The sequence below is a fragment of the Macaca thibetana genome, chromosome 3, assembly GCF_024542745.1.
Source record: "Macaca thibetana thibetana isolate TM-01 chromosome 3, ASM2454274v1, whole genome shotgun sequence".
Lineage (NCBI taxonomy): Eukaryota > Metazoa > Chordata > Mammalia > Primates > Cercopithecidae > Macaca > Macaca thibetana.
Window position 1 is genome coordinate 127,799,475 of NC_065580.1, and position 22,472 is coordinate 127,821,946.

The following is a 22,472-nucleotide window of genomic DNA, read 5'->3' on the forward strand; positions in this document are numbered from 1 at the left end:
GCTAGGAGGTGGCTTCCTGGGTGCCCTCCCCAGGGTGCTTGGTAGGAGCATCTGCTGTGCTCTGCTCTGTGGACTTTGATCCTCCTGGGCAGAGGACACTGGCATCAAGGGGGCAGCAGGTAGCCCTGTGCCCTGGCCCTTTCCTGGCTGGCAGCTGTGGTATGGTCTACTACCATCTAAGGTGCCCAAGAAAGAAGGGGGTTAGGGCCTGGTCCTGGGGGCACCTATTGTTCCTCAAAATTCTACTGGCAGGGTACACGTTTTACTGAAAACCGTCGATGTGGAGTGCACCTTCCTTGCACGAGGTGGGGGGCTCAATGCCGGGTGCCATTGTGAACCCAGAAAAAAAGGCAGGGGTCCTTCTCCCGCTGGAACAAGTTTTTTTTTTTGTTTTGTTTTTGTTTTTGTTTTTTGAGAGGGAGTCTTGCTCTGTCACCCAGGCTGGAGTGCAGTGGCATGATCTTGGCTCACTGCAACCTCTGCCTCCCGGGTTCAAGAGATTCTTCTGCCTCGGGTTCCTGAGTAGCTGGGACTACAGGCGCCCACCACCACGACTGGCTAATTTTTGTATTTTTAGTACAGACGGGGTTTCACCATGTTGGCCAGGCTGGTCTCAAACTCCTGACCTCAAGTGATCTGCCCGCCTCGGCCTCCCAAAGTGCTGGGGTTACAGGCTTGAGCCATCGCGCCGGGCCCTGCTGGAACAATTTGTCACTAGTTCTGGGACTTCCCTTCCTCCTTTCATACCGGCCCACAATCTAGTGTCGCTACCTCTGCCCCTAGTAACAGCCTCTGCCTGGGCCCCCTCGCCCCCTCCGGCCTCGCCCCTCTTAAAAAACTGCTACCCTGATGTTTGCTAAGACGCAGGGGAGGTTCTTCCTGTCACCGACCCGCTCCCTAGGAAGCGGAGTGTTTTCTGGGCCAAGGGCTCATCGAGGATGTGACCCACTCCCCGGCCAAGTGTGAGGCCGGGGCGTGGCGGCGGATCCCACTGCTCACTGGGGCACTTTCCTTTCCAGGCAGGGAGGAGCCCTGGAGGGCACCGGGATCCCACCCAGCGCAGAACGCACTGGACAGCGGGCCGCTTGGCAAGCGCCATGTGCCGCTGGCGACCCTCTTCAGCTCTGCATTAGTGAGAGGTTATGTAGAAGAGGAAAGAAATTTTCCCTGCTTAGCCGATTTGTCCTCCCTCTCTGCTTACTGGTTAGGAGATAGAAGGCGAGCCCAGATCCGGGGTAGCAATTCACATTCCATTACAAAACTCTACACAGCTTCCAAGCTAGCACCAGCATATATTTGGGGAACATCGGAGGAGTTTTCTTCTTCTTTTGTGGGTGGTCATGATCGTGGTCGTGGAGAGACATAGAAGGGAGAATAAAAAGTATAACGATGTGGTAAGTCAAAACACCTGGCTGGGATTTTTATTAACAGAAAATTAAACCCTCGATCTTCAGAGATTAAGCTTAGCCCTTTCTAAGTCAATGGAAACAAAATGCTTGTTGGATAAGAATGCTGAAAATAGTGAGAAATTTCTGTCTTAAAAAACCTTAAAATGATTTCTGCAAAGACAGAGTTTCCAGTGCACCCACATATATTTGAGAGGGTTTGTTTTGTTGTTTGTTTGTTTGTTTTTGAGACGGAGTCTCACTCTGTCGCCCACGCTGGAGTGCAGTGGCACAATCTCGGCTCACTGCAACCTCTGCCCGCAGGGTTCAAGCGATTCTCCTGCTTCAACCTCTCGAGTACCTGAGACTACAGATGCGTGAGAGGGTTTATTTTTCCTTACATATGTAGTTGTCTCTGAATTTGCAGACGATTATTCTGAAGGAAGTTTAATAGAATTGGAAGGTGAAGGAAAGAGAACTGCCAAGAGAAGGATGTGATTTTGTTTTCATTATTTCACACTCGTGAAAGGTATCCTCTAGATTTGGTGCTTTTTCAAGTAGGCAGGTATAGTTTTGAAGCCATATTTTAATTAGAGGATCTGAGGTTAAAGATCAAAGTCTGGGCTAAAACCTCTTTGAAAAAAAACCAAAAAAAAATGCTTAGTTCAGTGCTACATTCGAGATTCCACAGAACTTTTGCAGGAATGGGTATGAATTCCTTCAAAATGATCCTGTACTCCATTTCAGGTAAATGAAGTTACACTGTCTCATCATTCTTAAAAATATGGCTGGCCGGGCATGGTGGCTCATACCTGTAATCCCAGCACTTTGGAAGGCCAAGTTGGGCGAATCACCTGAGGTCGGGAGTTCGAGACCAGTCTGACCAATATGGAAGAAACCTGTCTCTACTAAAAATACAAAATTATCAGGGCATGGTAGGGCATGCCTGTAATCCCAGCTACTGGGGAGGCTGAGGCCAGAGAATCACTTGAACTCGGGAGGCGGAGGTTGGGGTGAGCCGAGATTGCGCCATTGCACTCCAGCCAGTGCAACAAGAGTGAAACTCCATCAAAAAAAAAAAAAAAAAATATATATATATATATATATATATATATATATATATACAGCTAAATTGATTGCATATTAGGGTGTCTTGTTTCGCAAAGGATTTGCTGAATGTGTGATACTTTTTAAAAATGCCATTGATGCTTACTGATATATGGAATATCATTATCTGGGGTTTTCTAGATACCATTTTATTTCTCATCAGAAATTCAGACTCTAAGCCCATATGGCAGACACGTGTTTGTTATGTGATGGGGAACATGTATCTCACTGAGCTGATACAGGTGGTGCACCTGTTCCTAACTTGTTACACCATCCAACGAGTGACCTTTTGATGAAATGATCTTTTAAGTTTCTTCAGGCAGACTCCTGAGGTCTTATTTGCATCTGACACAGGCACAGTATGTTACCTTAACTTAACATTTTTTTCTCCTTTAAGAGAGATCTGCCCACCTCAGCCTCCCAGAGTGCTGGGATTACAGTCATGAGCCACCATGCCTGGCAGAAATCAAATTTTGTAAAATCTCATTGGACCAGCTTATCTCTAAGAAGTCTGATAGTAGCTAGTGCTGTCTCTTGTGTCTCTTCAAAAAAACTGAAAAAACAGAAATCCTGGCTGGGGTTGGTGGCTCATGCCTGTAATCCCAGCACTTTGGGAGGCTGAGGCAGGTAGATCACCGGAGGTCAGGACTTTGAGACCAGCCTGGCCAACATGCCAAAACCTCATCTCTACTAAAAATACAAAAATCAGCCGGGCATGGTGGCAGATGCCTGAAATCCCAGCTATTTGGGAGGCTGAGACAGGAGACTTGCTTGAACCTGGGAGGCAAAGTTTGCAGCAAGCCAAGATTGTACCACTGTACTCCAGCCTGGGTGACAGAGTGAGACTCCATCTCAAAAATAAATAAATAGACAAACAAACAGAAATCCAGTCCAAAACATCAGAAACTATGACATGCTTATATTACAAATGAATCTGTCTAGACTGTTTTTAAATAAGTTTAACCTACGGCACCCATGTTACAGACAAATTTTGATGAAAATCATTTCTTAGCCAGATCTGCCTGTATTTGCTTTAAATCAGATAAACCAGAAATTAAGTATTTCATTTTCTCTTCTGCCTGTGCCACACTTATTACCCCAATCGGTCTCCAGTTTGACAAGTCAAGAATCTAAAGTTATACTTGAATTTTTACCCTTTGTTGGTTGTTAGCTTTTTTACGTAAAAACACACTCAGCGTGATAGCAGTAGGAGCAGAAGTTATAAGATCTAACTAATTGAGCACTAGCTACCAGCATCCTATTTTTTTTTCTTACGTCCTCTCATTCATTCATCACAACTCTTTTACACAGAGATGTAGATATAATTATTATCCTCAGGATTCGAATGAGGAAATAGAGACCCAGGGAGGTGGCCAGCTATTAGAACTCAAACTGCTAAGTGTGTCTCCAGGGCTATGACTCTGACCCCTTCCAGACTACCCGCCACAGAGTCATGATCCATTCACCGAACAAACACTAACTGAAAACCTCCTGTGTGCAGAGTGCTCCCTATGAGGCACATCAAGGGAAATAATGGGCACACCGAAAGAGAAAAACAAGTGTGTCAGCACAGGGTTCTGGCTTCCAGAAATAGATTACAGCACATTCTAGCTAGTATTTGGCAACATAAGTTAGGCCTTCACTTCTGTGATGGTCAGGAAGAGATGGATGTTTTGTGGAGGGAGGGGCTTGCGGAGGGGGTGTTAGTACATGGAAAGAACTGACTGGGATTTGTATGCCCTTAGAAAAGGGGAGGTCAACAAGACACTGAAGCAGAAGGCTGGCAGAGTGAGATCCAGGGGCAAAGTAGAGTGAAATCTTGGACAAGTCCTGCCAAAGACTGAATTTTTACCCTGTTCTCATTGGAAAGGCTAGGGTGTGGAATGGAGATGGTCTTTCACATGGTGGGAGATGTCCTAGAAGTGGAGAAGTGGGCGTGGACTCTGACATTCTGATGGTCTTCTGTGTGGTGGATAGTGGGGGACTCTCCTGTCTTTTAAAACCTCCCTTGTGGACATTTACTTTTAACCTCATTGAAAGTGCTGAGCCCTGTTCAAAGACTCATATGTAGCTTACTTTTGAAGAGACTTGAAGCTGTAAACTTTATAAGTGTTTGGGAAATTTAGTTTTGTTGGGTAGGGCCAATGCCTTGAGAACAGAGCCATTTTTTTATGTTATGAGAGGTTATTGTTATTTTACATAATATAGAAACTCAAGGTTTTGCCTCAGAATTTGTATTGGGGTGATCCCAAGAGGTTTATAAATGTGATATGTGTCAAGTAACAGCAACAACTGTATTGACCTAATTACTAATCAAATCTAAAAATTTGTTCAAGTTCAAGTGTGATAACCTCTGGGAGATATTATTTTGTTGTTGTTTTTGAAGCAGGAGGAGTCACGTATACTGGAGGACAGTGAGAGGAAGATTTTCTATCTCTCTTAGAGTGTGTTTGAGATGGGGGTCACCAGTGTGCCTCATTTGTTGTATGATGGTACCTGAGCAGGTTATAGAATTGGAAGAGTTTGCATTGTGAGAAGCACTTGAGGGTCTCTTTCCTGTTTTTTTCCTATCTGTGGATAAGGACTATCTTGACACAAGCAAGAAATAGAAAATTTAAGTCGCGCATGCTACCAGCTCAATTATAACTGACTTATCTTGTGTATTTAGTACTAGTATCATTATTATCATTGTTATTTTGCTAATGACAATGGGGGAGTTTTAGCAAAATAATCGTGAAAAGCAATCTGGATTAGTAGACAGGCATTCTGGCTCATTTTCTCATCTGCTGAATATCACCATCAGCAAGCTTGCATTGGGAACCATTTATTAACAATTACCCCAGTGCAAGGCTCTAGAACTGCAAAGATGGATAAAATATGGTTCCAGTTCTAAAACTCATCAGTGCCTCACAACCAGCAAGAACACATGGAGGACATCCAAGTGGAGAAGAAAGTAATGCTCTCAAAAGTGCAGGGTTTGCCATGTGGAGGAGAAAGATGTGTGAAAGGGAAAATGTACATTTAGGAAAAAAACAGTTTAAGTATAGGCATTGGAGTATAAAAATATGAGGCTTATTTGAGGACAGAGTAGGACAAGAAGTAGAGTGTGAGTAGCGAATAGAGATTGGAAGTGTTGTGTAGAGTTGTGATAGTAAGAGGTGTTGACCTTGGAAAAATGAATGGGGGATCTGTTGTGTTGGCTGCTATGAGCCATCAAATGTTTTGGAACAAGGCTGTGATGTGAGCAGCTCTGTGTTTCAGAGAGAACATGGCTAACCTAAAGGCAATGTTTCTAGCAAAGTGCAGTGTGAACTTGGAATTTCGTACCCTCTTTGACAGAATACATTTTCCCTTTTTTAAAAGAGATTTTTCAGCCCAGAATGTATGGGCTCCTTTCTATACATGATTAAATAATAATGGAAAGGTGAGAATATTTATTTTCCACAAATAAAGTGCAATTAGATAATGTTTAAACTTCCCTAATTGTGTTTTAGTAATTGGTACTTATTTAAGCTCTTTAGGGAGTGGAAATCTTTAGAGGGAAGGAACTCCTTTTTTCTCAAAAACATTGAGAGTGAACACTGGAATCTGAATGGAGATATATAAATAATAATTTTGGACAAATGGTTACTATAATGGGGAGCTCATATGAATCACTAAAATGTTACATAATTGAATAGCAAAATAAGCAGAAGACATAACTAGGCAATTCAAAAAGTAATACACTAAACATACATAAAACCAAGTTACCTGAATAGTTACCAAAATGCATATTAAAATAATGAGATGCCAGTTTTTTGACATACCAAAATGGAAAATGTATTTAAAAATAACATATATCATTAAACTGTTGACAAATGGTAAGTGTAGGGAAACAAGAGTTTTGTAATACTTTTTTTTTTTTTTTTTTTTGAGACAGAGTCTCACTCTGTCACCCAGGCTGGAGTGATATGATCTCAACTCACTGCATCCTCTGCCTCCTGGGTTCAAGCGATTCTCTTGAATCATCCTTGTAGGGTTACAAGAATGCACCACCATCCCCACTAATAGAAAAAAGGTTTTTTTCTACTAAAAAAAAAATTTGTATTTTTAGTAGAGATGGGGTTTCACCATTTTGGTCAGGCTGATCTCAAACTCCTGACTTCAAGTGATCCACCTGCCCTGAGAGCCTAAAGTGCTGGGATTACTGGTGTGAGTCTCTGTGCCTGGGCTCTAAGTGTAAGTGGTGTCATATTTGTATATGGCAGTTATTGCACTGTGCATCAGCAGCCTTAAAATGTGCTATATTTCTTAATACAGCAATTTTAACTAATAAATTTATCACTTATAAAATAATGAAGCAGTGTCATCTGTCTGGGGTAAATACTTGAGTTTTGTCATCTCATGCCAAGGAAATTGAGTATGTGGACACACAAGAAGTGGGTTTAGAAGTAGAGGTTTAATAGGCAAAAGAAAGAGAAAGGAAAATAGCTCTCTGTCCTGTGAGGGAGAGGGTTGCCCGAGTGGACTTCCGGCCTGCAGCAAAGTGCACCAGATTTTACAGACTGGCTTGAGGAGGCAGTGGCTGATTTACATAGGGCCCAAAGATTGGTTGGGCCAGGTGTGATGTTTATACAGTGCACGAGGAAGCTGGCTGCCTCCACCTAATCTTCTATTATGTAAATGGAGTCTTCGCCTGGGTGGTGCCCTGTTGCCTGCCACCATGTTGCCTGCTTCTTACTGTACACATGGTTTACAAAGGTAATGGAAGATAGAGCCACCATTCTGAACATGCCTAGTCCCCAGGTAGCACCTCTTCCTATTGGCACAGCTGCCAGCATTTATTTGTGCAAGCTTCCATCTTGCTTATCTATGTCTGCAGCTCAATTTTACACACTGCTCTATATTAGAAAAGAAGTAATTTGGGGTCTGCTTTTATTAAAATTAAAATTTATTTTTAACTCCTGCATCAATAATAGTTAATGTCATGGGAAGCATTCATAATGTATTTGTATTTATGAACAAGCAAGATAGCAAACTCTTGTGGTTCTTTTTAAGTTATTTATACAAATGTATGGGGTACAAGTGTAATTCAATTACATGCATATATTCCATTGTGGTGAGGTCAGGGCTTGTAGGGCATGCATCACTCAAATAATGTACATTACAACCATTAAGTAATTTCTCATCTTCCACCCCCATCCTAACCCCTCACCCTATTAAGTCAGGTGTCATACTGTGCTGTACCTCAATGACCAAAACAACAAAGATACATTAATTGTTTTCTGAGACTCAGTTTTAAAAATCAACCTAAGATAAAAGATGACTCCTATGCCAATAAAACATTGTATTTGCTGTACACACACACACGCACACACACGTGTGTGTGTGTATATATTTGTTTATACTCAAGAAATGTATACAGAGTCTTTCCCACTGCACAAACCTAAAAGTAAAGTCAAATGGCTCTATGCAATAAACATCATGGTAATAACTTCAAAAAGTAAGCTTCCTCCAATGAATGTAAATTCAAAATAAAAAGAAGAAACTGTTGCTCCAGATGTGCAGAAATCAATATAAAAACACAGGAAGCATGGAAAAGCAAGGTTTATGACACGTTCAAAAGAACACAATAATTTTCCAGTATTCTAGCAAAAAAAATTCATTGAAATATCAGACTTTAAAAGACTTTCAAAAAATAGATTTTAAAGAAGCTCAAAGAGATGCAAGAGAAATCTGAAAGCCAATACAAAAATAAATAAATAAATTCAGAGAATGAATGAGAAATGTATCAAGGAGGCAGATATCTTTTAAAAGAAATCCAAACAAAAATTATGGAGGTTTATTGAAGGAAAAAGAAAATACATTTCAAGATTCAATAATAGACGAGAACAGGAATAAAACGTATTTTCAGAACTTGAAAACAGGTCTTTCAAAACAATCTACTCAGACAAAAATAAGGAAAAAAGAATAAAAGAGCATGAACAAAGACTTTGAGATGTTTGGGACTAAATATAGTGACTAAACTTACAAATTATCAGTGTTTTTGAGGGGTAAAAAACATCAACATTTTAGAAAAGCTATTTCAGAAAATAATTGAAAATAAAGTTTAAGAAAACTTCTCAAACCTAGCAACAGAGTTAGACATCCATATACAGGAAGCCCAGCAATCACAGCAAAATACATTGCAAAAGGGGTTCATCATGGCATATGATAATCAGAATATCTAAAGTGCAAGAAATAATTCTAAAACCAGTAAAAGAATAGCATCTAGTCATTTATAAAGGAAACCACATCAGACTAACAGCAGACTTCTCAACAGAAACTTTACTGGCCAGAAGAGAATGGGATGGCACTTTTAATGTTGAAAGGAAAAGAAACTGCCAGCCAAAAATTTTACATTAAGCTAGATTAACCTTCACAAATGAAGAAGAAATAAAGTCTTGCCCTGACAAATAAATGCTGGGGAAACTAATTACCACTAGGCTGGGCCTATGAGAGAAGTTCAAAGGATTTCTAATATAAAAACAAAAGATTGATATTCACCATCATTAAAACATGTAAAAGTATAAAATACATCTTAAAAAACAAAAGAGAAAAAGAAAAAACATCAAATCACAACACGACAGAATTTTATCAAACCACAAATATAAAGATTAAAAAATAGAAAACAACATTATGACAGAAACAAAACCTTACATGTCAATATTAACCTTGAATACAAATCAATTAAATTCCCCATTATGTGGTATAGATTTAGCAAATGGATAAGAAAAGTTGATTCAATACTATGTTGCCTACAAGAATCTCACCTTACTTGTAAGACACATATAGACTAAAAGTAAAAGGAGGAATATATTAACACAAACAGAAACCAAAAGCAAACAGGAGTATCCATATTTACATCAAATAAAACAGATTTTAAATAAAAAACAGTAACAAAAAGGATAAAGAAGGTAATCATCCAATAATAAAGAATCAATTCAGCAAGAGGATATAATAATCCTAAATATATATGCGCCCAACATCAAAACACCCAGATTTTTTTAAAAATTACTAAACCTGTAGAAAGAGATAGACAGCAATACAATAATAGTGGAGAAATTAGAAATTCTACTCACAGCATTGAGAGATCATTGAAATAGAAAAGCTGAGAAATAATTATTGGACTTAAATTGGACTTTAGACCCAATGGACCTAAAAGACATTTACAGAACATGCTTCCCACTCAACCATAGAATATACACTCCTGTCATCAAAACATAGAACATTCTGCAACATAGACCATGTGGTAGGCAATAAAACAAGTCTCAACAAAGTACCCCCCAAAATCAAAATTATATCAACTACCTTTTAAAACCACAGTAGAATGAAACTACAAATCAATATGAAGAAGAATTTCAGAAACTAAAATTACAAAGAAATTAAACAACATGTTCTTAAACAGTCACCATGTCAATTAAGAAATTAAGATGGTCGCCTGCTTTCCCTGCTGTCAGTCAGCCTGCGCCCGCTTCTTCAGGGCCCAGTCCCTCAGATCCATCGCCGCTTCTAGACCCTACTGCGGTCTCGGATATTGCCGGGAAAATGTCTGGTGAATTTTCGTTGGCAGATGCACTACCTGAACACCCCCCTGCCAAAACCTCTGCTGTGAGCAATACAAAACCTGGCCAACCTCCTCAAGGCTGGCCAGGCTCCAGCCCTTGGAATAATCCGAGTGCTCCACCTTCGGTTCCATCTGGACTCCCACCAAGTGCAACACCCTCTACTGTGCCTTTTGGACCAGCATCAACAGGAATGTATCCTTCCATGCCTCCCATCGGACCACCTCCAGGACACCCAGCACTCTTTCTTCCTTCGGAACCATCATGCCCCCCACCCGGTGGTCCTTATCCAGCCCCAACAGTGCCAGGCCCTGGCTCCACAGGGCCATATCTTACACCAAATATGCCCTTTCCAGAGCTACCCAGACCATATGGTGCACCCACAGATCCAGCTGCAGCTGGTCCTTTAGGTCCATGGGGATTCATGTCTTCTGGACCTTGGGAGCCAGGAATGGGAGGGCAGTATCCTACCCCTAATATGCCATATCCATCTCCAGGGCCATATCCCGCTCCTCCTCATCCCCAAGCCTCTGGGCCAGCACCACCTGTTCCACGGGGCACCAATCCACCAGGAGCCTGAGGACCACCACACCATATCCTGCCCCTACAGGATTGTATCCCACACCGGGACTCTATCCTACTCCCAGTGATCCTTTCCAAGTGCCTTCAAGACCTTCTGGTGCTCCACCGATGCCTGGTGGTCCCCACTCTTACCATTAAGTTAACAATGGACGAACAGATGACGCTTTGCTTTTTGAAGTACACGTATATGCACATGAATGCATATATAAAAATTGCCAGTTTCACTGTTAGAGGGCATTCATGAAAGAACAACTCTTGCACCTCTCAGAGAGGATAACTGCCTCTTGTACTTGGATGTGTAGTACATCATATGTATACAATCATATAAAAGCATAGAAGTAAATCATTCAGATGTGATTTTTATTTGGTTTTCATGGAAAGTTATGGTGATAAAGTATATTGAATAGCTCTTTGACAGAATTTGTTTAAACTATGAAACTACACACTTAAAAATCTAAGATGTGGATTATTGCTAGAATCTGCGACTTCACTGGCAAATTATTTCAAGTATTTTTCTATAATCACTTTCCCCTTCTAGATAAATAAACTTTGAGAATAACCCATCATAATCCAAACAAATAATGCCTCAACATTTTGAGCTGTTCTGTCAGACAAAAAAACCTGGTCCTTTTGAGGTTATATTTTGGATATACATTTTTAAACTGTCAGTAATTATTGTCAGATGTGGAGTTCAATAGCCAGCCAGTGTTCATTTTTATCCTTGAGCTTTCAGTAAAAACTTTCTGGTTTTATTTTAGTCATTGGGTCATACAGCACTAAAGTCTGCTATTTATGGAAACTAACTTTTTTGTTTTTAATCCAGGCCAACATGTATGTAAATTAAATTTTTAGATAATTGGTTATCTCTTTGTACTACCTGAGATTTGATTATGAGATGTGCATATTGCTTTGGGAAGAGCTCGAGGAAGGAAATAATTCTCTCCTTTGTTTTGAACCTCAAACTAGATAAACCCTAGGCATTGCTTACTTGCAACAGGTAATTTTCATTCCCACAAAAACCTGAGGCAGCTCTTCTGCCCAGAGCATTCCCTGTAGCCACCGCCCCCACTTGCCCTTGGTTCTTTAGAAGAAGCACATTCCTTGATTCCTCCCTGATGTGGTAAACTGGCACACTCTAGGGGTCTAAAACATAAAACAGTTGTGTTTAGAGAACCTTAAGTCATGCAGACATGACTGTTCTCTTTGTACAAGTGTGAACCAAAATATGTATCTGTTTTTCAGAGTCTGGTTAAGCTATGTTATTGTCTACTGCATAGTTTCCTGAGTCTGTTTGTAAAGTGCTTATGGCTAACAGTTCAGTTCTGTATTTGTTGACAGGTAAATAAGTGGAGTTGAGTGCCATCTTTGAAAAAATTACCCTCTAGCTCTAACACTGAAAATAATAATAAATTGTAGATCTCTGCAACTAAGTTTAAAAAAAAAAAAGATGGTCAGCCGGGGTGGTGGCTCACACCTGCAACCTCAGCACTTTGGGAGGCTGAGGCAGGTGGATCACCTGAAGTCAGGAGTTTGACGCTAGCCTGGGAAACATGGCAAAACCCTGTGTCTACCAAAAATACAAAACAAACAAACAAGCAAACAAACAAACAAACTGGGTGTTGTGGTGTGCACCTGTGGTCCCAGCTACTCAGGAGGCTGAGGTGGGAGGATCGCTTGAGCCTAGGAGGTGGAGGTTGCAGTGAGCCAAGATCGTGCCATTGCACTCGAGCCTGGGTGACAGAGTGAGACCCCATCTCAAGTAAAAAATTAAGATGAAAAGTAAAAATTTGTGGGAACAAATTGGAAATAGAGACACAGTATAATAAAACCACAAAAACAGTACTAAGACAACAGTTTATAGCACTAAATGCCTCCATCAAAAAAGTAGAACGCTTACATATTAAGGACCCAACATCACACTTAAAGAAACTAGAAAATTAATGACAAACCAAATTCCAAGTTAGAAGAAGAAAACAAATGACAAAAATAAGAACATAATCAAATGAAATAAAGACCAAAAACTACAAATGATCAAAAGAATAAAGAGTTAGTTCTTCAAAAAGACAAAATTGATAAATTGCTAGCTAGACTAACTGCAAAAATAAGAGAGATCTAAATAAACAAAATCAGAAGTAAAAGAATAGACATTACAATGGGTACAACAGTAATAAAAAAGATCACTAAAAACATTCAAAAACAGCTAGACACTCACAAACCTGAAAACCTAGAAAAAAAATGAATTCCTGGAAACATACGACCTCTCAAGATAGAACCAGGAAGAAACAGAGTGCCTGAAAAGACCAATAATAAGTAGCATGATTGAGCCAGTAATTTTAAAAAGTCTTGAAAAAGAAAATCTCAGGACCGGATGAATGCACAAATTCTACCAAATGTACAAAGAATTAATAATAATCCTCCTGAAACTCTTCCCCAAAACTGAGGATAATGAAATTCTTTCTAGGTAATTCTGAGGTCATTATCACCCTGATACCGAAACTAGCCAAGGACACACAACAACAACAACAACAACAACAAAAAAAAAAAAAAAAAAAAAAAGATAAGCCAATATCCTTGGGAACATAAATGCAAGAATTTTCAACAAAATACTACTAAACTGAATCCAACATAAAATCAAAAAGAGAATATATCATGATCTAGTGGGTTCTATACCAAGGATGCAATAATGGTTCAAAGTACACAAAGTAGTATACATAATAAGTTACATGAACAAAATTAAGGACAGAAACCTATGGTTATCTCAATAAATGCAGAAATAGAATTTAATAAAACTCACCATTTCTTCATGATGAAAATCCTCAATAAAATAAACATAGAAGTAACATTATAATGAATGAGAAAAATTCTTTTTAAGAACCGAAACAAGAAAAGGATGCCATTTTTACAACTCCTATTTAATATAGTATTGGAAGTCTTAGCCAAAACAATCAGACAAAAGAAAGGAAGAAAAGGCACCTAAACTAGAAAAATAAAATTAAATTATTCCTGTTCACTGATGATGTGGTGTTATATTTAGAAAGACCTAAAAACTCTACCAAAATCGTTTAAATATGATAAATGAATTGAGTAAAGTGTCAAGATACAAAATCACCATATGAAAATTAGTAGTGTTTTTATACACAAACAACGATCCAACTGAGAACCAAATCAAGAAGGCAATCTCATTTACAATAGCTCCAAAAAGCAATGAAATACATAGGAACATATTTAATCAAGTAAGTGAGAGAGCTCTACAGGTAAACTACAAAACATTGATTAGACAAAATGTAAGTGCCACAAAAAGAAAAATGGCTCATGCTCATGGATTGAAAGAATTAATATTGGTAAAAATAACCATACTGCCCAAAGCAATCTACAGATTTACTGCAATCTCTATCAAAATACCTGCATTATTTTTTACAGAATTAGATAAAAACTATTATAAGATTCATAAGAAAGGGGCCCAAAGAGCCAAAGCAATCTTAAGCAAAAAGAACAAAGTTGGAGGCATCACTTACCTGACTTCAAATTATACTGCAACACAATAGTAACCAAAGCAGCATGGTACTGGTATAAAAACAGATATGTAGATTAAGGAAACAGAATAGAAAACCCAGAAATATGTAATCCCAGCACTTTGGGAGGCCGAGGCAGACAGATCACAAGGTCAAGAAACCGAAACCATTCTGGCCAACATGGTGAAACCCCGTCTCTACTAAAAATACAAAAATTAGCTGGGTGTGGTGGCGTGCTCCTGTAGTCCCAGCTACTTGGGGGGCTGAGGCAGAGGAATCGCTTGAACCCAGGAGGCAGAGGATGCAGTGAGCCGAGATGGCGCCACTGCACTCCAGCCTAGTGACAGAGTGAGACTCTGTAAAAAAAAAAAAAGAAAAAAAAAAAACCAGAAAGTCATATATCTTCTTTGATATTTGACTAAACTGATCAGAACATACACCAGAAGAAGAATACCCTGTTCAATAACAGTGCTGAGAAAATTGGATTACCATATACAGAAGAATAGAAACAGATCCCTATCACTCACCATATACAAAAATCAACTCAAGATGAATTAAAGAATTAAAGTAAGACTTGAAGCTATAAAAGTACTAAAAGAAGATGTAAGAAAAACTCTTCTGGGCATTGGTTTATGCAAAGTATTCATGACTAAAACCTCAAACATGCAATAAACAAAAGTAAAGGAAAATAGACAAATGGGACTCAAACTAAAAAATTTTGGCACAGCAAAAAAAAAAAAAAAAATCAACAGGGTAAATAGGCAACCTACAGAATAAAAGAATATATTTGCAAACTATGTGCCAACATGGAACTAATATTGAGAATTTACAAATAATTCAAATCAAGTCATCATAGTAATAAAAACAAAGAATCCCATTGAAAATGGGCAAATAACTAGGTCTTTTTCAAAAAAGACATACAAATAGCCAGCGTGTGTATTTTTAAAATGCTCAATATCACTAATTAGCAGAGAAGCAGAAAGTAATACCACAATGAGATATTACATTAGCCATAAAGGCTACTATTAAAAAGAAAAAAACATAATAAACGTTGGCAAAGATGTGGAGAAACGGGAACACCCTATACACCGTCAGCAGAAACATATAAATTAACGCAATCTCTGTACAAAACAATACGGAAATTTTTCAAATAACTAAGAATAGAATTACCATTTGATTCAGAAGTCTCATCACTGGGGATCCACCCACAAAAAGAATTTATTAAAATGATAGATACATTTGCATGTTTATTGCATCATACTCACAATAGCAAACCATATATACAATAAGAGTTTAATATTCAAAATATATAAGAAATTCAAAGCAAAGGTAAATAATAATGATGATAACCCAACTGAAAAATAGAAGACTGACAAAATATTTTGCCAACAAATATATACAAATGACCAATAGGTATACGAAAGAGTGCTCAATATCACCTACCATCAGGCAGTTGCAAATGAAAACAATGATGAGCCATCACTTCAAATCTGTGAGGATTGCAAAAATCAGAAAGAAAAAACAGAGAAATAACAGGCAATGTTTGTCATTGATGTTCCTGAGATTCCTGAAACAAATCTTAATATCACCACTGCTCTCACACATTTCAGACATGATGGAAAAAGAAAACTTTTAAAATGATTTAACACGCAGTTCCTCAAAAATAAAGATATTCTTGTATCCCCCCAAAGCCATGGAAGAGCAGGCATATCATGCAGTACCTTATAAGCCATAAAGACTCTGACTCTCATGGTAATCTCAAAGGAAAATCACAGAATGGGAAGTCGAGTCCTTAGGGAATTTAAGGGTATGGGACAGAAGATGCTCCTATTTGAGAGCAAGAGGAAAAAGTGGCTTTTTAGGAAACATTTCCGTTGAAGCAGAGTGCCCCATATCACATTTTAAGGTCTGGCATTCTTTTTGCCCTTTGTACCTCTGGTCTGTGTTATCTGCTTCATTCATGCCTACCTACCTTAGTATTTGACTACTGTCTCATGTCTCTTCACATTCCAGGGCTCTTTTATTTGCTCAAGGCAGGAGATCAGATTAGAGACAGCAAGACCTGTTTTGTTAGAAAAAAGTAACATGACTTGCTGGGATCCTCCAATTACAAACCTAACACTATGTTCAGTAAAGAGGAGAGAATATTATAAAATATTCTAAAAAATTAATTTCTAAATACTGTTTTCTGACAGAACCTTTAGAATATTTAAAACATATTTTACATTTCTGGGCCCTTAGCTCTACTATCCAACACTATTGAATTTAAAATTCGTGATGAATATTGGATTTCAATATTTGGGCAACAATATTTTATGCCACTGAATTTCTAGATTTCTACTAATCTAGAGTGAAGGATACAGATTAGCTGAAGAAAGGGGAAGGTTTCTGTTAAGATAAAACATCTTGAAGATTTTCTTTCTTTATTCCAAAAAAATCTTCAAGTTTTCCTCAAAAGTATTGATCTAAAAATAGTTTAAGTGAGGAAAAACTCCCAAAATCATTCTACAAAGGGAGCAAATAGAAACCTTAGGGTGTATTAGGAATTCCAGGGAGATGTTATTCTCACCTAGGGAAACCAGGTATCTGTATTTTTCTAACATCACATCCCTACATAAATTCCACTGAGCAGGATTCAGACATTCCCACTCCTTTTAAGATAATTCTATGGCCACATCCTTCAATGGTAGCAGTTTCTAAAAACACACACACACACACACAGAGCAAGTGGCCATGGGCAGAATTCTTAATTTGACTGTAGGTGTTTGAGAGTTAAGAGAGTTGACTCTGTTTTACATGAGAGACTTGAATTACCCAAGAAGATACTGTTTAATACAGAAAGATTCTCTAATGTTTTCCCTCATTCTGAGGAAAGAGAATGAAGTAAGATCCACAAAGCCAGTGTAGGTACTATAGTTTTCTGAATGATGCAGCATACGATTCATGGCATAAACACAAGCATATACAGTTTTGAGTGCTGTATTTACATTATACAGAGTAAGTTGTATATAGTTCTCATATGGAGAAGTCACAATAAGTTAGAAGGTACCTCTCATATGTTAATGTGTACATCAGTAAACTGGAGGTTTTGTTAAAATGCGTATTCTAATTCAAGAGACCCGGGATGAGACTTGAGTTTCTGCATTGCTAACAAACTCATCAAAGATCCCGATGATTCTAGCTAAGAAAAATATTTTGTAAAACATCTAGTAAGTGACAGAACCTGGGTTTTATCCCAGTGTATAAGACCGGTAAACAAAGATGACAACCTTCATTTTCTGAAGCAAGGTAGAAACAAAGAGAAACTAATAAGAAGGGGGCACTTCCAGGTTAAATGTGATTGTTTATGCACACTGATCAGAAAGTCTCTCCAAGATACCCGCTAATGATAGAGTTCAAAGAAAAAGTAACTTTGTGGTGGAGGAATCCTTTAGAGAGCACCTTAACCAAGTGAATAAAACTATCGGGACAAATTGGTATCAGGTGCTGATACATATAGGAGGATTCAACATGACTTCTGCAAGATTACTGGCCGAAAAACCTAACCATAATCAGAATTTAATCACAAAAAACATCAATTTTATGTAAAATTCAAGCTACATATGTTTCCCATATTTTGTAATTTGTAATAGTGTATTTAAGTACTCCCTCTTTAGCATCCTAGAAGGCACATTTTTAAAAATTAATCCCTTTTCCTACCTTCTGAATTATCCCAGGCAATTACTTCCATCCTTTTTAAGTGTGCATTTAAAAGTTATGTTCTTCATAGAACTAATGGAGCATCCAGATGGAACATAAACAGTGTACTTTTCTCACTCACTGATATCTGAGGACCCAGCACCATCCCCCCAAAAATGTTTTATATCCCCACCTGCCCAGAGTGATCTGTCTACAAAAGGAAACTTTCAATGTTTCAGAGTATAAATTCAAGGTGAGAATTATTTGTGATATGTAAGAAGCCTGGATGGAGAGAATGAAGATAAGGCTCTGGTATAGAGGGGAGAGTTATTTTAAAGAGGTCCTTTCACTGTCTTGAGAAGAAAAGGAAAAAGGTAGTTAAAATAATCTTGTTAGGCAGAAACATCAGAAGTAGAAATGGAAATGACTGCAATTCTAGAGACATGACATTCTAGAAGAAGAAGTGGACACAGTTTTTGACCTGGGACACACTTATCTGAGAATCGGCCATTTTTTCTCTCTTCTCTGATTCCTTCTTAGGAGAGATTAACCGAACAAATCTCACCTTCATCTTGAGAATGTGTCTGTAAAGGCATCAGGACAAACTTTTTACCTGGTACCACCACACCCACAGGCAGAAGGACCTTAAAGCGCTGAAAATGTTCTCTCCTCCTGGCCTTTGTGTAGAATTCAGAAACAACGACCAGCTATATAAAGATGAAATTGTGACTTTCTCGTTTTTCTGCCCTCTAGTACTCTTCCTTGCCACAGACTCCAGTGGTTTCTGTTACAGCTATGGGAATATAGGCCAAACTGACTAGCCCCCTACCAAACACAAGCAGAGCAGCCTCTGTGATCTCCCTTTGGGGAAAAAGCTGAAAGCTTTTCAGCTCTCCTGAAAGAATTCGGGAGCCTGTGTGCTTTACCCTGGCCTCACCTTGGAATCACATGGGGCAATTAATTAGAACGACATGAACGATTCCACCCAGAACAACAGGTAGAATCAGCATTTTTTCAAACTGGCCAGATGCTCTTAAGTGGAAGTTTGGGGTGAGAGCCACTTAGCTAAGCATTGCCTCTCAAACTTTCAGGTGCATATAAATTATTTGTTATTCCAGATCTCACTTGTAAGAAAATGTGATTATGTTGGTTTGGAAGGGAGCTCATTAGTTAAATTTTTTTTTTTTTTTTCCTGAGACAGAGTCTCGTTGTGATGTGCAGGCTGGAGTGCAGTGACGTGATCTCGGCTCACTGCAACCTCTGCCTCCAGGGTTCAAGCGATTCTCTTGCCTCAGTCTCCTGAGTAGCTGGGATTACAGGTGCCCGCCACCACGCCCAGCTAATTTTTGTATTTTTAGTATTGACGGAGTTTCACGATATTGGCCAGGCTGGTCTCGAACTCCTGACCTCAAGTGATCCGCCCGCCTTAGCCTCCCAAAGTGCTGGGATTACAGGCATGAGCCACCACACCGGGCCCTGTACCCTTTTTTTAAGCCTAGGCTTGAAGGCCATGCTGCCAGTTGGGTTGCAGTCACCACTCACAGCTCAAGATGCTCACCTACCCCAACTTCCTGTGGCAGTAGTAGAGGCTGTGCCTGCAGTGGTGTGCGAAGGGAAAAGAGGGGTCTCATTTGCTGTGCCTGAGCCACTGCACAGAGGCTGTGCAACTGGTGGGAGGGCATTTCACCCTTCATCTGCAGTGTGAGGACAGTTTTCGCACTTGTTGAGAGCAAAGTTACTTTTCTCAGTCCCAAGCAGGCAGCTCTTGGACTCTGAAAGTAGAATGCTTTTTCTTTTGTCCCAGTTTTGCCTTCTTGGTTCACTGAACTCTCCCCTTTCCCGGGAGCAGCACTCTGTAGGGCTAAACTTCTGGGAAACTGCATCATTCTTGGGTCCAGCCAACCCTGGGCCACTGCAGCCCTCCAAGCTGGCACTGGCCAATGTCAGCGGCAGCTCCTGAGATGCAGAGATAGGGGAACTGAGGTTCCCAGGGCTGGAGTCAGTCCCCTGATACCTGTATTTTCCCAGTGGCATCCTGACACAACCACTTGCATCTTGGTGGAAAGTGAGTAGCATAGTATGAGTCCCCAGTCTGGTGCTATGCCCTCAAGAGTTCTTGAAGTCAACAGCCGTGTTAGTGTCAGGGTTCATGAGAACAAAGGAGCTCTCCCACAACTCTGTGGCAGTCCACAGGAGAAATGCAGGCTGGAAACATTCCCCACTTACCTGTCCTCAGCGATGCTGAGGCCCTCCAGGTTCCTAGCAGCTCTCTGCTGAGCTGGCCTCTTGCTTCCTTTTCCTTTGGCTCCTCAGATTTTTTCTGTGAGTTCTCAATTAGGTTCCAGTGTTCTTTCCTTGATATTCTATTGGAGGTATAATTAATAGTTCACAATATTGTTCTTTCTAAGGAGAACTGACATCCAATGTCACAAATTTACCATCTTGAGCCCTTTCCTTTTTTAAATATTTTATCTACATGTATGTTTTCACAACTACCATGCAATGTAACATTTATTTGATGCCAAGTTGTACAGATATGCTGTAATTTTTGTTACTGTTGATACTGAATAACCTGGTTTTGTTTCCTTTTTTGCACATTATTTAAAATATTAGATAGTGGATAAAATACCATCTCACACCAGTTATAAAGGTTATTATTAAAAAGTTAAAAGGTAACAGATGCTGCTGCCGGGTGCAGTGGCTCACACCTGTAATCCCAGCACTTCAGGAGGCCAAGGCAGGCTGATCATGAGGTCAGGAATTCAAGACCATCCTGGCCAACATGGTGAAACCCCATCTCTACTAAAAATACAAAAATTAGCTGGGCATGGTAGCACATGCCTGTAGTCCCAGCTACTTGGGAGGCTGAGGCAGGAGGATCACTTGAACCTGGGAAATGGAGGGTGCAGTGAGCTGAGATTGTGCCACTGCACTCCATCCTGGCAACAGAGCGAGACTCCATCTCAAAAACAAAAACAAACAAACAAAAAAGTAACATGCTGCAAAATGTTGGAATAGTGGAAATGGAATGCTTGTACACTGCTGATGGGAATATAAATTAGTCCAGACATTGTGGAAAGCACTGTGGTGATTTCTCAAAGAACTACAAACAGAAGCAGCATTTGACCCAGCAATTTCATTATTGGGTACATAACCAAATAAATATAAATTATTTTATCATAAAGACACACATACACACATGTTCATTGCAACATTATTTGCAATAGCAATATCATGGAATCAGCCTAAATGTGCATCAACAGAAGACCAGATAAAGAAAATGTGGTACATACACCATGGAATACTACATATCCATTAAGAAGAATAAGATCCAGCAATTTGCAATAATATGAGTTGCAGGTCATTATGATAAGTTAAATAAGCCAGGAAAGGAAATGCAAACATTACATGTTCTCAATTATTCGTGGAAGCTAATAATTAAAACAATTAAACTCATGGAGATAGAGAGTAGAAGGATGGTTATTACAGGCTGGGGAGGGTGGTGAGTGGGGGGTTGGGAAGAAGTGGGGATAGTTTATGAATACAAAAAGTAAAACAAATGAAAAAGACCTAATATAACACAACAGGGTGACTATAGTCAATAATAATTTAATTGCACATTTTAATATATCTAAGAGTATAATTGGATTATTTGTAATGCAGAGAATAAATGCTTGAGAGGATGGACACTTCATTCTCCAAAATGTAATTATTATATATTGCATGTCCGTATCAACATATCTCATGTATTCCATAAATATATACACAAATATATATTTAAAAATATTTTTGGCCAGGCGTGGTGGCTCACACTTGTAATCCCAGCACTTTGGGAGGCCGAGGCAGGCAGAACACGAGGTCAGGAGTTCAACACCATCCTGGCTAACATAGTGAAACCCCATCTCTACTAAAAGTACAAAAACTTAGCTGGGCTTGTTGGCATGTGCCTGTAGTCCCAGCTACTTGGGAGGCTGAAGCAGGAGAATCCCTTGAACCTGGGAGGTGGAGGTTGCAGTGAGCTGAGATCGCGCCACAGCACTCCAGGCTGGGCAACAGAGCAAAATTCTGTCTTAAAAAAAAAAAAAGTTTATGAGGAATCATAGTAATATTTTCATTGTTTTGTTTTTTTTGTTAGAGGTACAAAATTTCTACAAATTTAACAATACAGATTTTTATATTTACTTTTAACATTTTACAAAAAAAATGGAGTTAATAATTGAAAATGAAAGACAAAAAAAATGGCTGGAGCCTTATGATGGGTACTCAGGAATTTTTGTGTAATTTTTATATCTTTGTTTACATTTTTAATTTCCATAATGAGTTTTAAATAAAAAATTTAAGGTTATTTTTAATAAAAACCTTCAAATACTGAACATTAGCCACGTTATGTAATAAAAAATAGGCAAATATCTTCTCATAAATTATAGTAATAAATTTAGAGATTAGTATCAGATTTGGGTATCAAGATTGGTTTTGAAGAAGCAATGAATGTGCAGCTTTTGCATTAGCAATAGGCTACTCTAACTGCAGAGACAGGTGCCATCAACCAACTTTATGTTAGATTGCTTCTCCAAATATTTTTAGTTAATAATTAATTTTTAATTTTTCCTCATTCTATGATGACA

The 22,472-nt window shown here is 39.0% G+C and overlaps 1 protein-coding gene across 1 annotated transcript; it reads left to right on the forward strand.

The window, feature by feature from the left end:
- Window positions 1-9,950: 9,950 nt before the first annotated feature.
- Window positions 9,951-10,912, forward strand: LOC126950240 (MAPK-interacting and spindle-stabilizing protein-like). Its single transcript, XM_050783519.1, is given in 2 exon segments — window positions 9,951-10,662; window positions 10,665-10,912. Coding segments are annotated over 2 exon segments (735 nt in total). The 5' UTR covers window positions 9,951-10,058; the 3' UTR covers window positions 10,796-10,912.
- The last annotated feature ends 11,560 nt before the right edge of the window (window positions 10,913-22,472 follow it).